At 35.3% G+C, this 23,623-nt stretch overlaps 2 protein-coding genes across 3 annotated transcripts; both read right to left on the bottom strand.

Annotated features, from left to right (window-relative positions):
* Positions 1–5,092: 5,092 nt before the first annotated feature.
* On the bottom strand, positions 5,093–11,636 carry LOC147293441 (tRNA-thr(GGU) m(6)t(6)A37 methyltransferase). The gene is made up of 9 exons (XM_086232852.1): positions 11,339–11,636; positions 11,132–11,253; positions 10,414–10,514; positions 9,180–9,375; positions 8,994–9,086; positions 7,765–7,824; positions 7,589–7,663; positions 6,977–7,057; positions 5,093–5,606 (listed from the first exon to the last, which is right to left on the bottom strand). The coding sequence occupies exons 1-9, from the start codon at positions 11,421–11,423 to the stop codon at positions 5,244–5,246; spliced, it is 1,176 nt and encodes a 391-aa protein (XP_086088978.1). The 5' UTR covers positions 11,424–11,636; the 3' UTR covers positions 5,093–5,243.
* A 1,181-nt stretch (positions 11,637–12,817) lies between these two features.
* SCY1 (SECY homolog 1) lies at positions 12,818–22,211 on the bottom strand. Of its 2 annotated transcripts, XR_015120430.1 has the most exons (9): positions 21,932–22,211; positions 20,713–20,870; positions 20,220–20,605; positions 18,213–18,512; positions 18,045–18,134; positions 15,892–16,015; positions 15,177–15,340; positions 13,680–13,762; positions 13,317–13,457 (listed from the first exon to the last, which is right to left on the bottom strand). XR_015120430.1 is itself a non-coding variant. In XM_086232667.1 (8 exons), exons 1-8 carry the CDS (start codon positions 22,114–22,116, stop codon positions 13,227–13,229), a joined length of 1,638 nt encoding a protein of 545 aa, XP_086088793.1. In that variant the 5' UTR covers positions 22,117–22,209; the 3' UTR covers positions 12,818–13,226. The 2 variants fall into 2 exon arrangements, 1 of the variants encoding a protein (XP_086088793.1); XM_086232667.1 differs by lacking the exon at positions 13,680–13,762 and having other exon boundaries at positions 12,818–13,457; positions 21,932–22,209.
* Positions 22,212–23,623: the final 1,412 nt, after the last annotated feature.

Here is a 23,623-nt window from a genome sequence, read left to right as displayed (position 1 = left end):
GTTTTTGGTGATTTAAGGGTGGATTCAAGCAATAGAAACAACCTCCTATCGGTTGATTTCTTTGTTTTTTTTTGTTATAATTTAGATTTAGTACATATAACAAAGGGATAAAATCAAATAAAAGTATCAAATGGGTAAAATAGGTTTTGCAAAATCTATGTGTCAAGTAAATAATGACATAGATTTAATAATTAATTAGGATGATAATTTCATGTGATTAGGGTACAAAAATTAAGACGCTCTAGCATTGCCCTATGTATAATTGAAGAATACATTCATAATAAATAATAGACATTTATCACCATCACCGTAGGCGGGCTGGTTTTGAATTTAAAAATATATATGTGGATATCCTACCGACAACTCAATTTATTACCTAATAAAAAAACTACTCAAGTTATTCCAATTTCCATTCATTCTTATCCTCAAGATAAATCTCTCTCTCATTTGTGGGGTAGCATCCACTAAATATCTCTCTCATACTGTCATAATGACGGTATCATTCCAATTTTATCAGATGTCCCTGAATGGACCTGTGATTATCACGGTAGTAGTACATTGATCATTAGGGTTCATCGTTGACTGAATTTAAAGGTGTTTAAAGACTTGGTGCTAGAGTTAGAACACATTTTTCAAATTTTTTGAAGGTTCTATGTTTAATGTTTGTGTGAATTGTGACTTAAAAATATAATTTGTGTTAACAAAATAGAAAATAAGTTTGGATTTAGGAGTAAACAAGGTTGTAATTTGTGGTTTATTGATAAAGAATTCCTTAATTTTTTAAAATTTTACTTAATGATAAAAATAAGAGCAAATTATAATTTATACCTCTGAAATTTGGAGTGTTTCACAACTTGTATTCTATAACAATAATGTTAGTTGTCCCACATTTTTTTTCCCACATTTGTATCCCACATGATGTGTCATTACTTTACTGGAAGAGTATTTCCTTTTTCTTTTTTAGGTTTTATTTTTTAATTTGTAGTGTCCAATGTATGAATGACATGTAAGATGGTATGAAATTGTGGTATAAAAATGTGGTAAGTATAGCATTACTGATTCTATAATTTCAATTTTTTTAATTTAGTACCTAATATTTTGATTTACTTATAATTTTGTCTAATTATACATTAATTGAGGAATTGTCAGTTGTGGGTCTTTCATTTTTGTCGACCTGTAAGGCTAAATGACCTCTATGCGTATGTAATTTCAGTACATCAAATTGATATGAATTTTAAGAGGTCATTCAAACAAAAAATATTCATATCAAACAGCTAAAGTACTTCTTATGGGGCAACTTGAGAGGTCGTTTAGCCTTACAAGTCAGCAAAAATGTTGGACCCACAACTGCCATGTACGTCATCAATAAATGTTTGATTAGACAATCAAACAACGACAATAGTCATCGTAAGTAATCGAAACGTTAGATACTAAATTGTAAAAATTGAAACGATAGAGTGCAAGTTGTGAAATACCCCAAACTTCAGAGGTGTACAATAAGTTGCAATTTGCTCTAAAAATAAACTACCATTCTCCCCTTCATCTAGGGATGGGTATTTTTAGTAGACAAATAGAGTTTTAAATCGGACCAAACTGATCGGTCCAATTTTTTTATTTTTTTTTTCAAACTTTGACATAAACACCGAACCGAACCGGCTTGAATATCTCAAACTGTCAGTTTTGACTGAATTGAACTAATTAGCTTCCTTAAAAACTAAAAAGAAGAAGTCACATGTCATTTACCTATTGGTTGTAGCACAAACATACTATGGTGCTCCCCATATTAGATCTTTCTTAACCCTAATACCATCTTCTTCTTCCCTAGTTGCCGCTGACTAGGGGTGGGCAAAAACCGTCAAACTGTTCAAACCGGTCGGACCAAATTTGAAAAAATGGTTTGGTTTGGAACCAGTCAACAAAAAGTCAACATTTTGGAGAAACTGGACCGGACCGATTTGGTTTTGGTTGAGTTTTTCACAAACTGCCTAGACCGGACCGAACCAGATATATGCAATTTATTATTAATTTAAATATTTTTATTACACACAAATAGTTTAATTGAAGATATTTAACATATGGTTTGATAAAATTAAAAAAAAGGTTTAATGAATAATCTTATATTTAACTAATAATTTTTGTTTAATTGTTTGTTAAAACAAATGGTTGAATTGAATCTTTTAATAATTTAGTTTCCATTTTTTCTTTAAACACACCTATAATTGTATAATAATTTAACTAATATACCTATCATTATTTATGTATATATAATTATGTATACATTAACTAGTTAGTAGTTATATAAACTAGTTAATGTAGTTAGTAACTTAGTAATTACATAAACTAGCTAGTTAGTAATTATATAAAGTTATAAGCTTAAATTGTTAATACTCTAATCCTAATGTCTTTTTTAGTTTGGCCAATCCCTAATCCAAATGTATTTTTTTTATTTGGCCAAACCCCAATTCTAAATTCCTAATGTATTTTTTTTTATTTGGTCAAACTGTCAAACCAAACCGGTTATTAATGGTTTTGTTTACAACTTATTTTTGTGTCAAACCGGACTGAACTAAACCGTTCAATTTTATTGGTTTGGTTTTTGGTTTGATGCTTAAACCGGACCGCGCCCACCCCTACCACTGACCCCTTATTCTTCCCCCTTCTCATTTGCTCCCTGTCACACTCTCTATCTCTCTCTCTCTCTCTTCTCGTTGTAGATTTTGTCTTCCTCGACACATAAATCTCAAGATCCCAGTGCTAAACCATTCTTTGAATGAAACTAAATTGACTAGTCAGCGTACAAAACTTGTCGGTCTTGGCTTTGTCGGCGTCGGTGTCAGTGGCAGTTCTCGTTTATGGCGTACTGCCAAGGTCGGTTTGGTATCACCTCCCTTCATCTCTTTCATCATCTTCTCACTCTCTTTATTAAAACAAAAAACAAAAACATGATTGAGTTTTTTAGTTTTTATTGGCTATGTTTGAGAGTAAGAAGAAAAACAATATGATAAAACTGTCAATTATATTCTAGTCAAAGAAAGAATAGAACAACAAATTATAATGAGACTTAATGCGTCAGATAAACAACGGTTTAGCCTAAATCTGACAAGAAAATTAACTTTATCCGATTTAATTTATCAATGGATTCTTAATAACTAAATCTATATCCAATGCTTTGAACTATCAGATATCTTATTCGAAAATATTTTATTCATATTAAATAATTTAATGTATAAAAAATCAAATTATTTTATATATATGTATAAAATATATGTAATAAATATAGAAAAATAAGTTATATATTATATTAAATCAGATTGGATTATTATCATATCAAATCTACTAAAATTCATATTTATTCTGTTAATTTAACGGGTTATCGCATTATCAAATTAAATCACCAAATCCATCTCCTATTAATTACACCGAATTCAGATGGGTAATAGCTTGCGGGGGAGTACCCCCTGCGCCCCCCTTTCCCCGTTGTCCATTAAAGATTGAAGTATACCGTTCGACTCCTTTCGAGGGAGTCTCACTCTCATTCTGTGTTCTATTCAAGCTAAAAGGAAGGGGAAGTTTATCATAAGTGATCAGTGAATCGGGAGATGTTTCGGCTTATATTCCTACAAATGTAATTTCCATTACAGATGGACAAATATTCTTATCTGCCGATTTATTCAATGCTGGAATCAGACCAGCCATTAATGTGGGTATTTCTGTTTCCAGAGTAGGATCCGCAGCTCAAATTAAAGCCATGAAACAAGTAGCTGGCAAATCAAAATTGGAATTGGCACAATTTGCAGAATTAGAAGCCTTTGCACAATTCGCTTCTGATCTCGATAAAGCTACTCAGAATCAATTGGCAAGAGGTCAACGATTACGCGAGTTGCTCAAACAATCTCAATCAGCCCCTCTTGGGGTGGAAGAACAGATACTAACTATTTATACTGGAACGAACGGTTATCTTGATTCATTAGAAATTGGACAGGTAAGGAAATTTCTTGTTGAGTTACGTACTTACTTAAAAACGTATAAACCTCAGTTCTTAAAAAGGTATTTACATTTTCAATTGAGATGAGATGATTCTTTAAATAAAAAAATAATCAATAACATCAAAGTATATTGTCTCCTGCTTAGACTGATAAATCCAAGAGAAATTACTATATCCTCTATTCAAAGGGGAGAAATGAGTCTGGATATTCTGAATAATTAAGTATTACAATAATTTATTTATATCTATAAATCTATAGAGCAAGGATAAATAATTACACCCCAAAAAAGAATATTTGATATGAATCATAAAGCCCATAACTTGACCCATAAAAACTATTTATTGTAGTTCGGTTATTCAGAATCATTAACCAATTAATTTCCCTGCCTATTCAATGCCAGGCATAATGAGTATAAGTGCCTCAAAAAAACTCTCTTTTCGTCCTATCTTATGAACTTTAAGGTGTATGAAGTTTCATATTTGATTCAAGCAGGACCCAGGATTCTATTTTATCATCAATCCAATCACCGTTCACGTTTTTTTTTTTTCTTATCAATGAATAGATCTCTTTACTTGTATGACTTAGATGTCTCGTATTTCTCGAAAAAGCGATTCGATTGATGGGATTTGGTATGATACTTATGAAATCGATTGAAATGAAATCTTTAGGATAAATCAATGCAATTTAGGAGGACTCAATGAAAGGACATCAATTCAAATCCTGAATTTTCGAATTGAGAGAGATATTGAGAGAGATCAAGAATTCTCACTATTTCTTAGATTTATAGGAAAGGATGGGAGATGCTTGGTTTTATCACTTGATGTTGGTTGCAAATGTCGAAGACATTGGAGCCACCACTTGAGATTGCGTTTATAGCTTTTGCATTCATGCAAGTGTAGAAGTGTAGTGGGCAAACACAATAATGAAAAATCAAACTTGATAACATCAGTTTACAAAAGCCTAGGAGCCAAACCCCAAATCAATTACATTCATGGTAGCCACAAGGCCCACAACCATCGGGCCTTTGTTGCTTTTACTGAATTTCTTTCAGGACCACAAAGTGCTTTTAGGAGTTTGCTTAAAAGAGAATTTATGGCCAGCAAATGTATGTATCTGAAGCTGAGTTTCAAATCCTTGTTCTGTTTAACTCCACTAGAAAATGAGGGGTTGTCCCAAACAATAAAAGAAAAGCAGAATTTGAACAATACAATGAATCCAAGCATTTGAAACAACAACATCAGGTCTTAAAAAGACAAATCAATCTCTCCACATAGAGTAATTACATGGCTTTTTATTACTGGTAAAGCCGATTGGTGCTTCTGTGACTTTCTCTACTACAACACAGCCATCACAATCGAGTCTATACCAAATATCAAATCCTTCTAGAGTCAGATGGTATATTATGTCTCCAGAAGAGTGTGGAGGCACCTCTCTTCCAGGGCTAGAAGGTTCCTCATCGTGGCAATCATCTGAACTATCATTCAATTGCTTACCATTTTCTGACTTAATGAAGGAATGATGAGGTCGTTTTCGTTGAGCCATTGATCGAATATCCCATGAAAGCACCTGCTTTATCAAGTTTTGGAACTCATCTGGTGAAGCATAGAGTGAATTCTTTCCCTAAAACAAAACAAATATGGATAAAAATAATAAGCACAGTGATTAGCACTTCATTATGTGAGAGAATAAAGTTTTTCCCAGTTTAAGCGGTTAAAATTTTAACTGTTTTCATGGCGAAGGAATAACATTTTTAAACAGAAGATTTACATGGCTAAAGAACATGCCTCTCTTTCCTTTCCCCCCTTCCAGGGCAAGTTATTTTCTCTTCACAAGCAAAGATAAATTCTTTACAAACGGCATCCTTGAACTTTTAGTTATACACACTCCAAAATGAACAGAAGTATGTGTTTAATACAGATCAGGTACCACCTAAGAATAAGATGACTAAGGACAAAATAACCAATCTGTCAATTGTGGACTGTTAAAATAGAGAAAATTAGAAATCATTTGACAAACCAATGGTTACAAGGATGGACTGATGGAAGTGAAGTCTGGAGACCTACCGACCCAGATGCGCATGGGCTGCTAAGAACTCCCATGGGGGTTTCGTATAGAATGCAGGTTCAGGACCTAGATTGATGGAAGGATAGGCCAACAGGAATATAGCAGTCTTATCAATTACCCCCAGATAATCCTATTCTGCACAACGAGATAGGACAGAAGGTAGACCCTTTACTAAAATTGCAGAACATCCCAATATAAAGCAACAAAAACTGCCAGAATGAGGATGTCACAGACTCACAGGACAGTAAGTTGTTGAATCTTCTAGGATTTAATTACAGAGGACTTTTCCTACACCAGATTAGGATGTAGAGCTTATGTTCTACCGATAATATAAATGAAGATCTATATAGTTCTTTGATAGGAAAGATAGACCTATATATCCCCATATTTTGCTCACCAAAAAAGATAGACCTATATATCAATGAACTTGCACACAAGGTACAGTAATTTGCAGATAAACTCTATGAATCCAATGATGGGGCGCCTATTTGAAGTCAACAGGAGTCAGTTTCACTGTCAGATTTCCAAATTCTCAAGGTCAAAATTTGGCATTCAGGTTTTTCTATTTTTTATTTTTCTTGGACAGAATGATCTTTGGGTGATCAGTTATATCCTGTTGATTCCTGTTATTATTTCTGGGCCTTTTTTCTGACAAGTCCAGTATTTCTGGGCTTAATTTATTGTATTAGTACTACCATTCCCACTGTAGAGGCCTCCTGATTTGAGGCTTCTTTTTATTTCTTTCCTTTGGTGTTATGAAGAGTTTGGCTATTACCCACGGAGTGTTAGGAAGCAGGCAATTGAAGCAATTTGTAGAGAGAAATGAACAATTAGAAAAAAAAATAATAATAACAAAATTAGTAGGAATCCCCCTAAAAAGAGTGGAACAGGGACTTGATACTTTAAGTAAATATTAGACCACTCACTTCTATTGCCCAACAATCAGCAAGTGTCGAAGTGAAGCCCTCAGAGAAACTAACAGAAGCTACTGCTAATGAACTGTCCACCTGCAGAAAAAATCGACATTATTTCAAAACAAGGAGGGAATCGATGCCACAAGTTACCAGAACAGTTACAACATGTTAAATTAAATAATTAACACAGGAGGATGCCTCAGAGTCAGAGGTAGGTGTGTTTCCTTTAAAAATCACAATACAGTTGAACATCAATATTTCACAATCTCTAAAACCGTAATGATCAGGGAATACTAAACTATCTACAACTAATATACACGTACAGTTTTCCATAATAGGTGTTTAAAAGTTTTGGTTATCTATTCTCACTGCGCAGTTCTAAACCCCAAATGAATCCATGCTGCACACTCTACCCTCAACTGAAGCGGAGAATCTGTGTTTAGCAGCATATGCACTATAGTGTATAAACATTTTATAACTACACAACACTTGACTTTCAACCTCCAAGTTTAATAGCTGAATATGCTCATGAATATAATATAGTTATCTTATTGTGCAAAAAGTAAAATCTTGTATGTCAAGAATACATAATCACAATTTCCTGAAAGACCATGGGAATAATACCGTTAACCACTTTGGCAGTCTTGCTCCTTGGATGCTGTCACAGTAGGGTAGATAAGGTTTGACATCAAGTACTGGCTGTTGATAAAATTAAAAAAACAAGTGTGAATTGTAAATTAAGAAAACCAGCACCAAAGAAAATGGGTGTGGCCCGTAGAGACGAAAAATGTAAAACTTACTGTCCCATCAACCAAATCCACACCAGAGAGTAGAAGTGTATGCCCTTTTACAGCGTCCACCTAAAGTACACAGGTATTCTTATAAGACTTAATACTTTCCCTTTTGACTATAATTTTTTTTTTAAAAGAAACAAAATTTATTAATCTTTTCAAGGAATGATACAATAGCAGCAGACAAGAAATCCACTGATTAAAAGTAATATATCTAACGGCATAAGATATGAAGCTATAAAGAACTTCAACAACGAAAGTATCCTAAAGCTACCTTGCAAGTAGCAGAGTAGTTGAAAGAGATAGATCCTTAAATTCTACTGAGACCGAGGCCCAAAGTGAAGATGAAAAGTATGATTATGATAGTTGATAACAAAAAGTATAACTATCCTAATATTACTTCACAATCGTGGGTATTTCTGTTATTGAAGCTCCATTTTTGACATTCTGTCTTTCTCACAGTGCCCCTAAAATCCTAAATGTAACCTAAGTCTTAAGGAGTATAAATAAGACTTTGGGAGGCCTGAAAACCAAGATTCAAACCCTAAAAGTGAGTGAAAAAATACTTGTATGCTCTTGTATTTGGATTTTCTTTCTAAAACGTTGAAACATTATTTATGCTAGAACAGTCTTGAATTCATTTTAAGTCACAGATGTATGCCATCTTCCTCAACCAGGTTAACTAAATTAATTAAGGTGATTAAGAGCTCAAGAATTCAAAGATGGCTCAAAGCTCATGCTCCCTTCATAAGAGCCACGCAACCTTCCAGTTGTAAATGGGCCTTTCTGAATTCTCCTTTTAGTAGAAGTCAAATTACTTGAGACTGAATTTATACTTACACAAAATATATGTAGGATTATTTTCAAAGGGAAGAAAAAAGAAAGAAAGAAAGAAAACATTAGATGGGTTCTTCTTCTCCACTTCCATAACCGGTTTTAATATTTGTCTAATGCAGACATTGATAAATTTGCTTTTGAGCCACTATAAAAGATGCATCTATTCTTTCTTTCTTTTTTTTATGCCCAAAAATACCCCAGGCAGACCCGGATTCAAAACTGGAGCCCCCCACCGAACCCTACAATCTTTGGGAGCTAGGAAACACTAGCAAACAGGTAGATAGGTACCTTTGAGGAATCGGACCTCAGACCACATGGGAGCACACCATGGGCCTGACCACTTAACTAAATACTTGTTGGTCTATAAAAGATGCATCTATTTAGCAGCAGTATAATCTTACCTTTGCAACAGTGAGCCCAATGGGGCATGGCCTGTGTGGAGATCGTGTTGCAAAGAGTCCCATCTTTTCACCATTCCGTCCTGGCACTCTGACCTATCCATCCAGTCAACCTTTTTGTAAAATTAAAAAGAATAATTAATAACTGAAGTCACTGTCAGCAGTATACCAGTGAGTAGAGGCACACACCTTCGCCTTGAACTTTGATTTAGTTGGATCCGTCCAAAGCTTCTCTAGATTTGTATTTAGATGGAAAAAATATATAACCCAGCAATGAGAATATTCTCCAAGACCCTCAAGTGATGCTGGAGGAACACGAGCTGGATTAAAGATCAAACATGCCCTGGCAAGAGGTACAAGTAAAGGTTGCCTAGGTGTCCCATTCCTGCAGAATTAAGAAGTGAAGGTTCATTAATGGGACATTAAAGAAAGAACTTTGCAAGCACAGCAAATATGCACTTTCTGAAAAGCTTTTTCCCCAATATGTAGACAAAAAAATGCAATGAACTTTTAGCAACCAAAGTAAGGCATAACTTGGAAAATTCATTTTTCCACATTAAGTAATAATGCTGACAAAGGAAGCAAAGAATCTCAGGGAATTGCAGATGACCAAGGAGAAACTCTGGAGAAATATGAGCCCTGTTAAACTAAGCATGCCCAAGCAAGAGGTGCAAACTAAAGATTGCCTAGGTATCCCATTCATGCCTGTGGACCATATTACTCTAACCATATGATAAACCTTCTTGTAATAATTTCAACTGCACTATTTAATTTATGAATGACTTTTTTGACAAATGATGGAACACATCAAACATACCTACCGGGGATTGAACCATTGAACTCAACCTTAACCCTTATTTTAAGAGGGAGGAGGTGCCACTAAGCCCAAAGACCATTCGCCATCTATATGAAATTGTTTTTAATATTACACCAGGCACACCCAAATAAGTGATATATTGATTCAAGTTGAAGTTCTGAACCATTTATGGGGCCAACAAACAATCTAATTTTAATAACATTACTGAAAAATTTCACCATAGTGTGATTTCCGTACACATAAAAACATGTCCAAAAGCATGAAGGGCAGAGCATTTTGAAAAATTCCAATTTACTCAAAAAAATGACTAGCTTTTCCAATTAACTCGATTCTCAATTTTGGAAAATCATATTGTTTTGATATCAGTATCTATCTTCTCTTTATACTTGAATTCCTCAAGCATTATCAGATTTCTTCAACCACTTGACTTCATGAGGGATAAACACTTCCAGCCATCAGATCTAGCTATAGCCTCACTCACCCAACGATTTTGAGTGGCATATTCTTATTATCATCTTGAGAAATGGAAGATATATGACAATGCAGACAAGGAATGAGAAACAAAGATCTCTAATTTGGAATACAAAACATTGCCCACCAAAGTACCTCGTAGAGAAGCATGACTGGATGACACCAATAGGTATCATGGGGTAAGAAATCAGCTCCAATTTATCATACTTAGGTTGTGTTAGCCCTTTCCTCAAAGCCTTCATTACAAAATGAAAGAGTTTAGCAAGCACAATGGAAATGAATAATGGCATATGAAGTGCCAATGATAAGAATCTATAGTACTGTCAGCTCAGCAACAATGTGGAAAGATACTCATATGTAATGGAATGAATACAATTGTCTAGGCATTGCCTAAGCGTACAGAGTATAACATAACCAATGGTTAAGAGACTGTTTAGACACCATTTTTTTTTTTTTTTGGATTAATCAACTGTAGTCCATGAGATTGTAACTCAGACCTCCTCTGACAATGGGAGACTGGCTGCCATCCACTTGGGACCAACTGGCCATTGGCCCAACCCATCAAATTTCCAATTGCATATGTACATGCTATAAATGAATTCAATTAAATGCAGAACCACAGCTCTTTATTCTATGTTAGATCTCTGAGAAAGTGCAAAGAAAATTCTTTTCAACAAGAATTTTTTTTAAGAGCCAACAAAAGCCTAGTACTAATAATCAGCTAAATCTATGTTGAGTTTTCTTTTTACTCATCAGAAACTAACACTTATATCAAAAGGGTCAGTATCTTTTGCTTTCCTTAGTCTGTTTCTTTTCTTTTAGTGGGGGATAAGAGCTGGGAAGCAAAGGTTACCTGCTGAGCCCGAATTCGACCTTGCCTTTCAGCAACACATTTGTTTAAGGAGCCCTTGAGAGATTTCTCGAGCTCTCGAATCTTGGAATCCAAATCCCTCGACTTTCTTTTCAGGAAATACACTATTGAAGATCAAAAGAAAGATAAATTACAAGAACCCAATACAACACAAAAAAGAAAAAAAGAAAGGAAAAGTAATATACACACAGGAAAAGGCAGTGGAGGCGGAGAGAGCTGCGAGTGCAAAGGTTATGGTGGCAGTTAACCATTTTGATTCTGTGATGTAGCCCATGAATGCTCGGTCTTGAGTCTTGTCTGTGAAAGGGTGAGTGTGAAATCAGTTTCTTTAGGTATTTTTGGTTCTGGGTTTGAGAATGCATTGACCAAACTGGAGTTAAGGGTTTAACATGAGTGTTACATCAGTTGTCGCTGTGTACTGGCGTGGCGGCTGTCCAACTGTGTCTGGCTCCCAAACACAGAAAAATAGTTTTGCTTTAAAAAGGTTAGTATTCTACTTCGCCACTAAAAGTCCATACCTTCTACCATAAGGACATACGTCCAATATCATTCAAGAGTGGGAAACTACACCCTACTACAAAAAGATACACTCATACAAAATTTAAGGGTTAGATGGAGTGTGCGTAGGTTTTAAGCGTCAAATGAGTGTAGTAAGGTACTTAAAAGGTTAGATGAGTGTTCGCACCCTATAAAAATCAGTAATGCTACACTTACCACATTTTTATACCACAATTTCATACCATCTTACATGACATTCATACATTGGACACTAAAAATTAAAAAATAAAACCTAAAAAAGAAAAAAGAAATACCTTTCTAATAAAGTAAACACACAACAGGTGAGATACAAATGTGAAAAAAAAAAAATGAGACAATTAGCATTATTGTATAAAAATAATAAAATATTTATGTTCAAGTGTAGAAAGGTTAATAAGAAAAAATAGGGGCAATTATATTCATACCCTTCTAAATACTCGCTATACCATACATCAATTCGCTACATCAATTTTTGTTAAACTTCCATTTTTACCCTCAAATTAGATTAAAAGATAAAAAACAGTAGAAAATAAAGAAAAATATCAGAACCCACCACACCTTGACTTAGCATCCCCACCTCTCCTTGTGACACTCTTATTTTACCGCTCCTAATTTTTCGTGTGTTATAAGAAAAAGATTTTGTTAATTTTAAAATATTGACAACTCAAAAAGTTAACTAAAGACATTCAAACTCACAAATTTAACTTGCGATAACATTCAAGCCCACAAAAAATAACTTCCAAACTAGTAACATTCTAGAAGCCCAATTGCACATTCAGGAGCCAAGCAATCCATTTGAAAAAAGAGGAGCATAGCTTCTTGTGAGTCTGATTCAGGAACCCAGTCAAGAACTCACCCACCTTTTGGTATTGCGCTCAGCAGAAGAGAGTTGCAAATTATGTAAACAAGAGTTTTTATCATTCCATAATGACCCCAGAATAGTTCCAACTCTCTTCATACATTTGCCACTACACAGAATAGTTCCAGCTCCATATCAAACTACACAGCATGCAAGGCAAATAGCCACTTCTAGTTCATTTTCACTAACCCAACCACCCACCCTGCGAAAACTAGCAAAGTTGGGTGAGTGACAATGAACACAAAATGACTATATATTTTGCACTTGAACGCTTGTTCACGGTTCCGTCAACAAATTTGACAGAAATGGATCTCGTCCTTGAATTGCAAACGTCTCAAACGACATGGACGTAATTGTTGACATTAAAACTACAGAGACAAAATTGAAATAATGGCCAAACTATAAGGACAAAATTGGTCATTCGCCTATATAAAGAGTATTTGATAACCATTAGGAAATGAATTTCCTAAACTTCTTGTTAAAAAATCAAAAGAAGGAAAATTGGTGGCTGCGCTGCAGCAATATTTACAAACCTCAATTGATCTGTATCAATAAATGCAAGTTTTAACAACTCTAGAATCAACTCAGCACTTGACGTACTTACATATCATTGTATCCCATTACAAGTTTCTTTTACATACATATCCTTTCTGTAGCGGATGTCTTCTAATCTGTTGGACATTATGGGCCGTACTTGTCAATGTTATAGAACTCTATGTTCTTGTACTTCTGGGATATTATCTCTGCCTGAACTTTTCTTGCAGTGTCTGTTGCGCAACCAACAAGAATGAGAACAGATGTGCCTGCAAATCCCCGAAATGCAGTTAGGTGCGAGACTTGTTCAATCACAGCAGGACCAGCAGCCAGGATTGCCAGAAAGGCTGAACCAAGAACTGAGATTCTACTTAGAACCTACATAAAAGCAAAAAAGGACATTAAAAAATCCATGTTAGTTTGAAGCCAACAAGATGCAACTTTCATTCCAAACTTCAAACGTGCTGATAGAAATCCACAAAATTCACAATAGACTACATGATGAGATGCAACACCTTTGCATAAAGGAACAAATGACATATAAGGTGAAATCTTGGAAGCAACATACTAGCTGAAAGCTGAAATTTTGGTAATACTCACTGAAAGTTGAATTGGACTAGGCATGGTGTGTAAAAAAATGCTTTGAGAATCTACACTCGAAGCCATGAATATATAAGTTGGCACTACTCCACAGAAAAACAAAACATAGTATCTATTATAACATATTATATATTTCCGGGCCAAAAAAAAAATTATATATTTACATAGATGCGAGAGAGAAGGAGAGAGAGTGCGGCTCAAACAAGAAAAAGCATGAAGAAGTGCAGTCTCGCATATTTCGCTCAAGTGGTTTTTTCCAGAGAGCACTCGTTCCAGATTTGGTGAAGTCTCTAGCGATCGAGTGGTCCACTTTCCTTGTAGCCCTAGGTCTATGTGGTCTACTGGAACCTAAAGAGTAAGAATTGAGAGCCCATAAATAGGCCTTTAAAGCTCTTAGCCTCAACACAACAATTTAGAGACTTTTAGAGAGAATTTAAAGTTTAGGGTTTTGTGAGCCTGTGAGATTTGGGTGTAAGTGGAAATTCTATATTGAGAATTTGGGCTGAGAGAAGAGATACAACTTTACTGTGAAGGAAGAGCCCATTTTCTCCAATTTTAATCTTCTTCATCTCTTCTAGTATATCGTCATCATTGTCCATGGACATAACCCACTTTGGTGTGAACCACGTAATTCTTGTGTTCTTGTGGTATTACTTGTTTTTGGGTATATTTTCTTCTTTATTATTTTTTCGTGTTTGGGGTTTCCAATCTTGGGCTAGGAATTTGGTGTGCAAAATTCCTGACAAGAAGAACATATATCAAGGATTCTATGTATTAAAATCATGTTTTTTTTTTTTTTTCTTCACATTCTCACAGCACAGGGCAAATAAAATGAACTACAATGCTCTACTGGGAAGGGGTAAAAAACAGCAGCCCCACAAATCAATCTTGTTTCTTCTATTTCTGTGGGTAAGTATAAAAAGATTTCAACATGTTACCTGATAAGATCCCAGTCACAGCCGGATTTTGAATTAGCAAGATGCTTCAGCGATGACTCACCAACCTTGCTGACTCACCAAACTTGCTAACTGAACATCCAGCTGTGACTGGGATCTTTTCATTACCATTGCAATCAAACTCAAGAAGGTAAATAGCTAAGAGAGTTCAGAAAAAATTGAATATAGGATACTTTTATTTGAATTTCACAACCATTAGCTGAAAAAATAAAAAACCAATATAGAGAAAGCTCATGATTCATGAGCATGATAACTGATTGATATAGTATGCAACAAATTAGACTCTCAATTTTCTATTGTAGACACCTAGATGCTTATAAATGTTCACATTCTAAGCACTACAGGTTGATAGGTCAATGCTACTTCACAGGTTGACAAGTTAATGTCAATTAAAAAAAAAATGAAACAACATTATTATGCACAATAACTCCAGAACAAGATTATGCATGTCTAATTGAATATCAAGTTGACTGATTAAACACTCCAAATTAAGAATGCAAATAATCAGCTACATTCTTTTTTTAACAAAGAAGAAAGTTACCGTCTTAAGAAATGCAGCTGTACTTTTACCCGGTCGAACAAGTGGAATTGATGCACCTTGGCGCTTCAACTGTTCACTTACATCATCAGGATCCAACTGTAGGAAAGTGTAGTAGTAGTTGAAGAAGCCTATTAAAATGATGTTGGTGGGGAGATAGAGAGAACCTACAAAGAGTTGTCAGGTAACTTTTAGGATATCAGATGTTCCAACTACTAAAAATGGAATGTAAGTGCAACTAAAACAGTGGAACTTTTGCTTTTTTATTTAATTCAAATTATTATTACGAATCTAGTCCTTACAATGGATTCTATCATTACAACTTCCACAAATGAAATTCACATGAATTTAAACTAAGAAGACCTAGTTTCATCTCAGATCAGTGCAAAGAGAGGATCTCCTAATTACCATAATAAGACTAAAAGAAAAAAAAAACAATTAATACCAAGTCCAGTTACAAGGGTAGTTGGAAAGAAATGAGTGGTTAAAAACCAAGAAGATCAACTTCTAATACAGAAGCCATTGAAAGAGTTATCTATTTCATGATGCACCAGATGTCTATATACAAAACAGGTGAGTTGTGGAAAATGCAGCAGTTTTTCAGGCCCGGTTGTGTCGGTTGAAATGAAGAAAGTATATAAGCCAATATATAGTTCTTATTGAGCTTATGACCTCTTCATCTTCAACAACTAGCACAAGTAAAAAGTGTGATTCTTACCCCCTGGATTTAAAGCCACTGCAGCCTGCTTTAATGCAGCTAAACCGGTGAAGCGTGCTAGAGTACCAGGAAGAGCCAATGATGATGTAGAAAAAATTATTGGCATCACTCCAGAACTATTCACCTGCTTAGTTGAATTAGTTAGATAATTACAAATATTAGAAGTAAATTACAATCCTGGCATAAGGAAACAAAATATGATATCTGTAAATTTGAGACAATACAAGCAGTATGCAATATAAAGTAAAAAATACATAGGCCGAACAGGAATAATGGTAGGTGATATTTATGATATGGAAATAGAACAACCATCACACTGGTAGGTGATATTTATTATATGGAAATAGAACTTTATTATTCATGATGATTCTAAATTTAGAATACCTGAAACTAAGGTGCTGGAAAAAAAAGAAAAAAAGAAAAAAAGGAAAGATCAGAAAGAAAAGAATCAGTGTATGGTGCATTCGCTAGAAGCTGTAGTTATTAACAGAGAGAATGTCAGTAGAGGTGATATCAAGAACACTTACGAATAATAAATGTAGTTATTAACAGAGAGAATTCAGTTGAGGTGATATCAAGAACACTAAAGAGTAATGAATGTAGGTGATATCAAGAACACTTACGAATAATGAATACACCAGAGACAGGTTGAGTTCATCTTGAAGACTAGAATAATGCAGAATGCATTATGAGAGATTGTATTACATAAAAAATAAACCTAGATATTCCAGATTAGGGAAATAAAATGTTCATAATGACCTTCTTATACAATTTAATGGTTTCTTGAGTTGATCTGTACGCCTTTACCTAGTATTATAGAACGTACATATGTTCATCTTTCATTTGCATGAGTAACTAGAAAAGATGAATCAGAGAACAGAAAGAAGAGGTAGAGGAATTTGACTTTTAACTACTCAGTGTACAAAGGTGTGAAAAAGTTATTTTATTTTTTTGTTTGCTAGAAAGGGAGTTAAAAAGTTCATATGAAAGAAAATTCCCCTTCATAAGATATGAAATCATCAACAAATCGGAAGAAAAAATACATAGACCAAATACTCACACAATGGACAAACACAGGCATGCACATTAGTATATACACGTTTGACTATATAAACGTGCGGACAATATCTAAGAACAGCCAACATTGCATTGGGATAGCAAAGCAAATTATTATAAGGTGCCCACAGTACCCATGGGTAGCAGAAGTGACAATTCATACACTAATACCCCCAACCAACTAAAAGAAAAAAAGAACAAGAACAGCTGCAATCTAAAATGATCAATATTTATTAAGATGAAGCACTCAATAATTTAATAGCAAGGATAGTCCTACATGGAGCAGAATGGTGATGCAGAATCTTATTGTTGAGACTGAAGAGTCAGTGATAGAATTGTAGTTCTACGTCAGTAACACCGCTATACACTCCAGCATGGATACTGTCTCATTCCAGTTGTTCTATTATCTATCTTTTGAAAAGGAACATTACCTTGAGGAACAAAACAGGTTATGAGGAACTGTTGTGCGCAAGGCAGTGAAAGGCTTTATATAACAAATATTCCCTTACATATGATAGAGAATCCTCACCAACTAGAAGCAAATGTAGAAAAAGAAGAAAAGGGATTTTTTTTTTTTTTTTTGAGTAAGACCTGCATACTCAATTTTTGAACTCCTAGCACATCAATTTACTAGGAATTGTGATGAAGACTCTCCAACAGAGTACTCTTTATGTGTAAGTAAGAACTATTAGTAGATCGCACATATTTTGCTGCATTTGTAAGAACTAGTATCATAATGTTGACAACAAGACAGGCAAATGGTAGGCTTGAACTAAATATGGAACAAAATCAAATACAAGATGGCCCATAGCCATGGTGTCAGCTGTACTGTGACCCACACCATTGTCATGGGAAGATGGCGGCAGTAGTTAAAATGCCTCTCTATTGAACTTTGGAGGTCAACTAAGAAATGGTTTATCTCATGAGGAGATGTAAGTGACTGTAATCACTCTGCATTGGCGGGGAAGACAATTATGTTTCCAAAGTGTGTCCAAACGAGTGTTTTCTAAAACACTAAAACATTAAATCACTCTGAATATAAAAGTGTCTGTAACTCTAAAACTTCAGAAACTTATGGAAGAAGCTGAAGTACAAACCTTAAAGGGTAGGTAAGCGGATCTTTGAGGCCCTCCACTTCTGCTGGTGTATCTTGAGGCATAGTTGATTGGAATTTTCCTCTCTGCTTCCTGAAATCCTTTGTTTAAATCATTGTGAACATTCTCCACATCCAGAAAGCAAATCTTTGTAATAAAAGAAGCATTTACCTGAACATATACAATACCAAGGACCAAGAGAAAGAAGGAAATAATGATGGTGGCAAGTCCAACATAGTTACCATCCTGAAATGCCTGTGCAACAGTCCTACCAACAGATGCTGGAAAGTAGGAGATGATGCTTGTGAATATTAAAAGAGATGTGCCATTTCCAAGTTTTAGGTCTGAGATTCGTTCTCCAATGTACGTCGTCAACACTGAGCCAAGTGTCAATAAGGCAACAGATGAGAGCACCCACTCTGTACTGAAGTCATTGACATATGGACGAAGGTAGAATACTTGGCCAATTGCCTTCCAGTAAAAAGAGGCAGATATAAGCATATCTCATCAAATACCTCATAGCAATAATAATTATTAAAAGGTGATGCACAGATTTTTCACAAGTGATTTCTTGATATACATAAAGGAATTTTAGGACAACATGTTCACAGTTCATCATTCCAGACTGTCCAATATCTTACTAGTAGTAGATTCCAGATTTGTCTCAAATATTCACCGTTTGCCCGAATCGGACTATCCAAATCATCACACACCATAACTGCCCTCCAATTGCCCAATTTTATTTTTACTACTAATCAAATGAAACACTCTCTAGTGTAGTGGTTATGAAATAGGTTTTTCTTTCGCATCATATGATCATTCAAGAATTTAATCCTTTTTCAAATAGTTCAGTTCCAATTTTTTGTCAATCCACAACATGGTCTTCCCCTCCTCTGAACAGTGTGTTTGAATGAAGAAATTTAACTCAGTGTTTAGGGAAAAGTCGGGATTTGGAATATGAAAATCTCTAATTCCTTGTTTGGTATCACCAACAAGGAAATCTTGTAATTTTTGCGAAAGAAATGTGGAATTTGGGGTCATAACTTCTGACTTTAAATTCCACCTAAATATGTGTTATTTTCAAAATCCAAGACATGCAATGAGGTTAAAGAACAAAAGCCACAGTCATCATCACCGCAATCACCACCACCGCTACCACTACCATAACCCCTGCCTCCATCACAGTCGCCACCACAACCACCATCCAGCCACCGCCACCACAAACTCAGGTTCAATCAACCCTACCACATACTTTTTTTAGCCACATTTCTACCACTACCACCATCACCTTCATGGTTGTTGGAAGAGTGACGTAATTAGAGGCCAATTTAAGGAAGGTTGTACCGTTGTACAATGTCCTAGAATAGGCACGAATGAAGATGTAATTAGGCTGACTTATTGTACTTTCCTTATTTTTGTATACTTGTACAGCTACTTAAACTCCTCCGTATTGATTTATAGAAATTAATTTCCAAAATTCTCTCTCTCACGTCAATGGTATTGCTCATAAAGTTGATGCAGCACTACTGCCATTAAAATTAAGCTCACAACCTTAACCACCTTCAATTCCATTTATTACTACCTCCCTGGCTACAGATGATGCAACCGCAACTATGAACACTACAACCACCACCACAACAAAATAACATCGACTTATATATCAAGTTTCCATCCTGTTATTGACCACTATTACCATCACTTACCATGTCATTATTACTTGAATTTCACTACCATCACTCTGATTTCTACTGTTGCCAACATTGACACCATTAGCATTGCTGTCAATAATACTGCTATCCAATTATACATATACTACTGTCATTTGTCACTTTCACTGGGATGTCACCAAGACACTGGTCTCACCACACCATTGTCACCTCTACTACCACTACCAGTCTACCACCAATGTTGCCACCATAACTAAATAACTACTATTGTTGTACTACTTATCAATACAACGCTATTCTCTAAGTATTTTACTGAATGATTATTAATCATATTCACTTCCAACCAAGCAACAGTAAGTATGCAAATAGCTATTACACAACTCTATTCTCTAGGTCACTAAAAAATTCATTTTGATTAATAATTGCCCCAACTGAAATTCTATTAAGACTCACAGCTTGTAAACTGCAAGCCCATACTAAAGTTGAAAACAAGAAGGCTCAAATCCCTAACCTGGACTACGGCAAACCCAACTGAAGCATATTGAGTATATCGGAGAATTTTCTTTCTTCCTGCTTCACCTTCTCTTTTCTGAAGATCCTGCAACTTGGGATAAACTTGTGCAAGAAGCTGGAAGACAATACTAGCATTGATGAAGGGAACAATGCCGAGTGAACATATCCCAAGTCTTCCAATGCCTCCTCCAGAAAATGAATCCAAAGTGCCCAATAAACTGTTCTGGTCCAAATTTCCAACAAAAGCCTCACGATTTACCCCACCAAGAGGTATATATATTCCAAGTCGAGATAAGGCCAGATATGCCAACAGCTTCAGAAACTTTCCTGGTAATGGACCTTTGAAGAAGTCTCCAAAATCAATGGAACTGTCCTCTATTGCAGCTGTGAATGTCAAAGTATCCTAATCAACTGCTGAAAACTACAAATATCAATTGCAACTTCAAGAGATCTAAGGAGCTTATTAAATATTTATACATCAACAAGCAAACCTGCCAATCCTCGAGCTGAAGTAGTTTTCTCCTTCTTTGAACTTGAGGCACTCTCTAATGTTTGTGATAATAGGCATAGGAAACTTTCCCAGGTTGCATTTAAACTAGAATGTACATCTGAATTGATGCCCAAGGGATCAAAAACTGAGGCTTCAGAGCTGCAAAGTAACTTAAATCAGCTAGAGGGGCAAAAAAGAATTTGAGTTTCATATTATATATAAATCAGTGTATAACTAGGGAAATGGAATTATGAACTGATACTACATTTCAAGAGGATAAATGTGGGATTGTGTTGCTTTGAAAAATCATGCAATAAAATGAAAAAATAGCATGCAAAACATGATGCAATACTACCTAGCCAGTTCACTTTAACTGCAATGCATTGCAAGATTCAATGGTCAAAGATGCACTACTCACAATATACCTGGTAGAAGAAGATGAAAGAAACTTTGATATGAAACAATCCACAAAAGAAATAGACACGTAGTCATTAGTTAGATGATTCCAGAAATGAACAAATCAGCAGCTTTCCTGTAGTCCTATACTTTACAAATTGGTATATAGAAAATATGTTTCTTCAATTTTATTTTTGGTCCGATATTTCTGATTCTAGATCATCAATGACCAAATATTATATCTTTTCGGACACATCAATGTATACCATATTGGCGTCTTCTATAACCGCAATGGCAGGTGCCTGTCCCAACAATTCTAGTTACTGTCTTTACATCATCTAACCTAGCCTTTCATAAAACTTACAGGTGAATTGGGGTTCACTGCCACATTATATTACCAGCAATTCCCAACGCTTTGACGTCAGTCAAGTTTGCATAGCTGATAGTTCAAGAAAACTTCACTATAAGTATTATTTCGGTTGCATTTAACAAATTGACATTCAGTCTGCAACTTGAGAGAGAATATTACCAATATTTTCGAAACCCAATTCTATCTAATCCAAACCATCAATTTCAATTTCTAGCTTTTCTAATTGCTGCACTTGTATGTGGAAAAGTATAATGTTAGTTGAGAGAGTAAACAGATAGAGATTATAAAACCGTTATAATGCAGTTAGGTATTCTCATAACATACATACCATTACAAAGCCAAAATCCTAAGACCCATTTGGGAGGAAAACTCCAGAGGACCATCCCAGAAGGCCGAATTGAGAAATTAATGAGCAAAAAAATCATCTAGGAAGAAAAAGCTGAAAAGGGTATACCTCTTGGAGAGAACGCCAAGCTTCCAAGATATAGCGCTGTTGGGTTTTCTGTGAGTAGAGAAGCTGGCTTTGCACACTGATCGTTTCAGTCTTGGAGAGGGTTTGGGACTAAGATACGAGAAGCTATGGAGGTTGTTGAAGCAAAGCGGAGAAGAAGAAAAGGCTCCTCTGACCGTTATCAACATTATTATCCCTACTAGACTCACTCACTTTTGAGTTTTGGCCGTGCCTCTCTCTCTCTCTCTCTCGCTGTGTTCGTTGTTGGCGGTTTTAGTTAACCAAGGGAGCGAGTGGCGCTCATTGGTGAGAGTGGGCTCGATTATTGTGTACGGATTTCATTTGCTCCTAATAGGAGGATTAGGAGCAAACCTTTCTTGTAATGTGTCTTTATGGCTATAAACACGTGAAGTATATACATTTGCAATTTTTTTTGAGAAAAAAAAATTATACGGGTACTTTATTTAGAAGGTCAAAATAAAAAGAAACTTAATTCATAGTTTATCTGGTCAAGCGCTCAGCAGTTCTTACCAAACACTTTGCATCTGCATCTGTCGAGCTCTTAGCAAGAATGTTGAGTCCTCGACAGCTTTTTTTACATTGCTGACCACGCGCACACAAAATAGAGTGTCTTTTGGCTTAATTTTTTCTTTAGGTGAATTTCCAATTAAGAACCTTACATTTTTTGTCCTTGCAAGTAATTTATTAATATCTTTAACCTTTTTTACACTTGCAATGTCTAAAATATCCTTGATATAATAGTTTATTAAAACCTAGGAGTGAGCATAATAACCGTGAAACCGAACTGAACCAAGTGTAAAAACTGAAAAATAACTGAGTTGACCAAAATTGGTCAACACAGAGGAAAAATCGAACCGAAATGCACCGGTTCCGGTTTCAATTACACACACATTTTAACCAATCTGAACCGAACCGGACCGGCCTAATATAAATGTATATATATATATTAAAATCCACATGTTTTATTTTTACTGGCCAAGAGGCAAGTTCTATTCTTGTGGAATAGAACCGGCTACACCTGATGCCTTTGTAACTTAAGGGTTTCGAGCCTCAACCCCCACTCTTCAGCCTCCTCCTCACTCATCTCTGAGTCAACCTCGATCTCACTTTCTCATCTCTTAGCTCTCACCTACCATCTTAACTCTCTTAGACTCTGAGTCTCTTAATCTTTCATCTTTCACCTACCATCGTATTAGACTCTAGATAGGAATAAATAGTCCATGTCAGTTGTTTAGTGTCCACTTATATTATTTAATTACCTGACTATGTAAACCGGACTGAGATTTTAATACTCTCCTTACTTGACTAATTAATACAACCCACACACCTAGAATTAGATAATACACGCTTAATTATAAAGAATTGGGAAAACAAAAACATGCTGAAAATCAACAACGTTATTTTCATGTTCTTCTCCCTAGGATTCTTCTCTGCTATCTTCTTCACAGGTTCTTCTCTTACTCTTCTCCAAGTATCCATCTCTCACTCTCTCTCTCATACCCTCTCCGATATGCTTCTTCTTGCTTCTTCTCTGTTCTTCTCTTTCTTTATATATTTCCTCTTCTATGTATGATGTCTAATTATCTCTTCTTATTTTTTCTTTTAAATTTATTCAATAAATCCTTTTATTACATTTTTTTGGGAATTAGGTTATGATTTTTTCTTCAAACTTTG

The sequence above is a fragment of the Dryas octopetala genome, chromosome 2 (genome assembly GCF_963921425.1).
Source record: "Dryas octopetala chromosome 2, drDryOcto1.1, whole genome shotgun sequence".
Taxonomy (NCBI): Eukaryota; Viridiplantae; Streptophyta; class Magnoliopsida; order Rosales; family Rosaceae; genus Dryas; species Dryas octopetala.
The sequence above is the reverse complement of the archived record's forward strand: the minus strand, read 5'-3'. Positions and strand labels throughout refer to the sequence as shown.

What these genes read in the sequence shown, in the direction of transcription:
- LOC147293441 (XM_086232852.1), bottom strand. Translation starts at nt 11,423, where the DNA reads ATGGGCTACATCACAGAATCAAAATGGTTAACTGCCACCATAACCTTT. An exon ending in CAGTCATGCTTCTCTACGAG is followed by an intron (nt 9,376 to 10,413) that starts GTACTTTGGTGG and finishes TTAATTCTGCAG; the next exon opens with GAATGGGACACCTAGGCAAC. An exon ending in CTGATTGTTGGGCAATAGAA is followed by an intron (nt 5,607 to 6,976) that starts GTGAGTGGTCTA and finishes GTTTTGTTTTAG; the next exon opens with GGAAAGAATTCACTCTATGC.
- SCY1 (XM_086232667.1), bottom strand. Translation starts at nt 22,116, where the DNA reads ATGTTGATAACGGTCAGAGGAGCCTTTTCTTCTTCTCCGCTTTGCTTC. An exon ending in TTGGTATTGTATATGTTCAG is followed by an intron (nt 18,135 to 18,212) that starts GTAAATGCTTCT and finishes AAAGGATTTCAG; the next exon opens with GAAGCAGAGAGGAAAATTCC. An exon ending in CCGCTTACCTACCCTTTAAG is followed by an intron (nt 16,016 to 18,044) that starts GTTTGTACTTCA and finishes TCAACTAAGCAG; the next exon opens with GTGAATAGTTCTGGAGTGAT.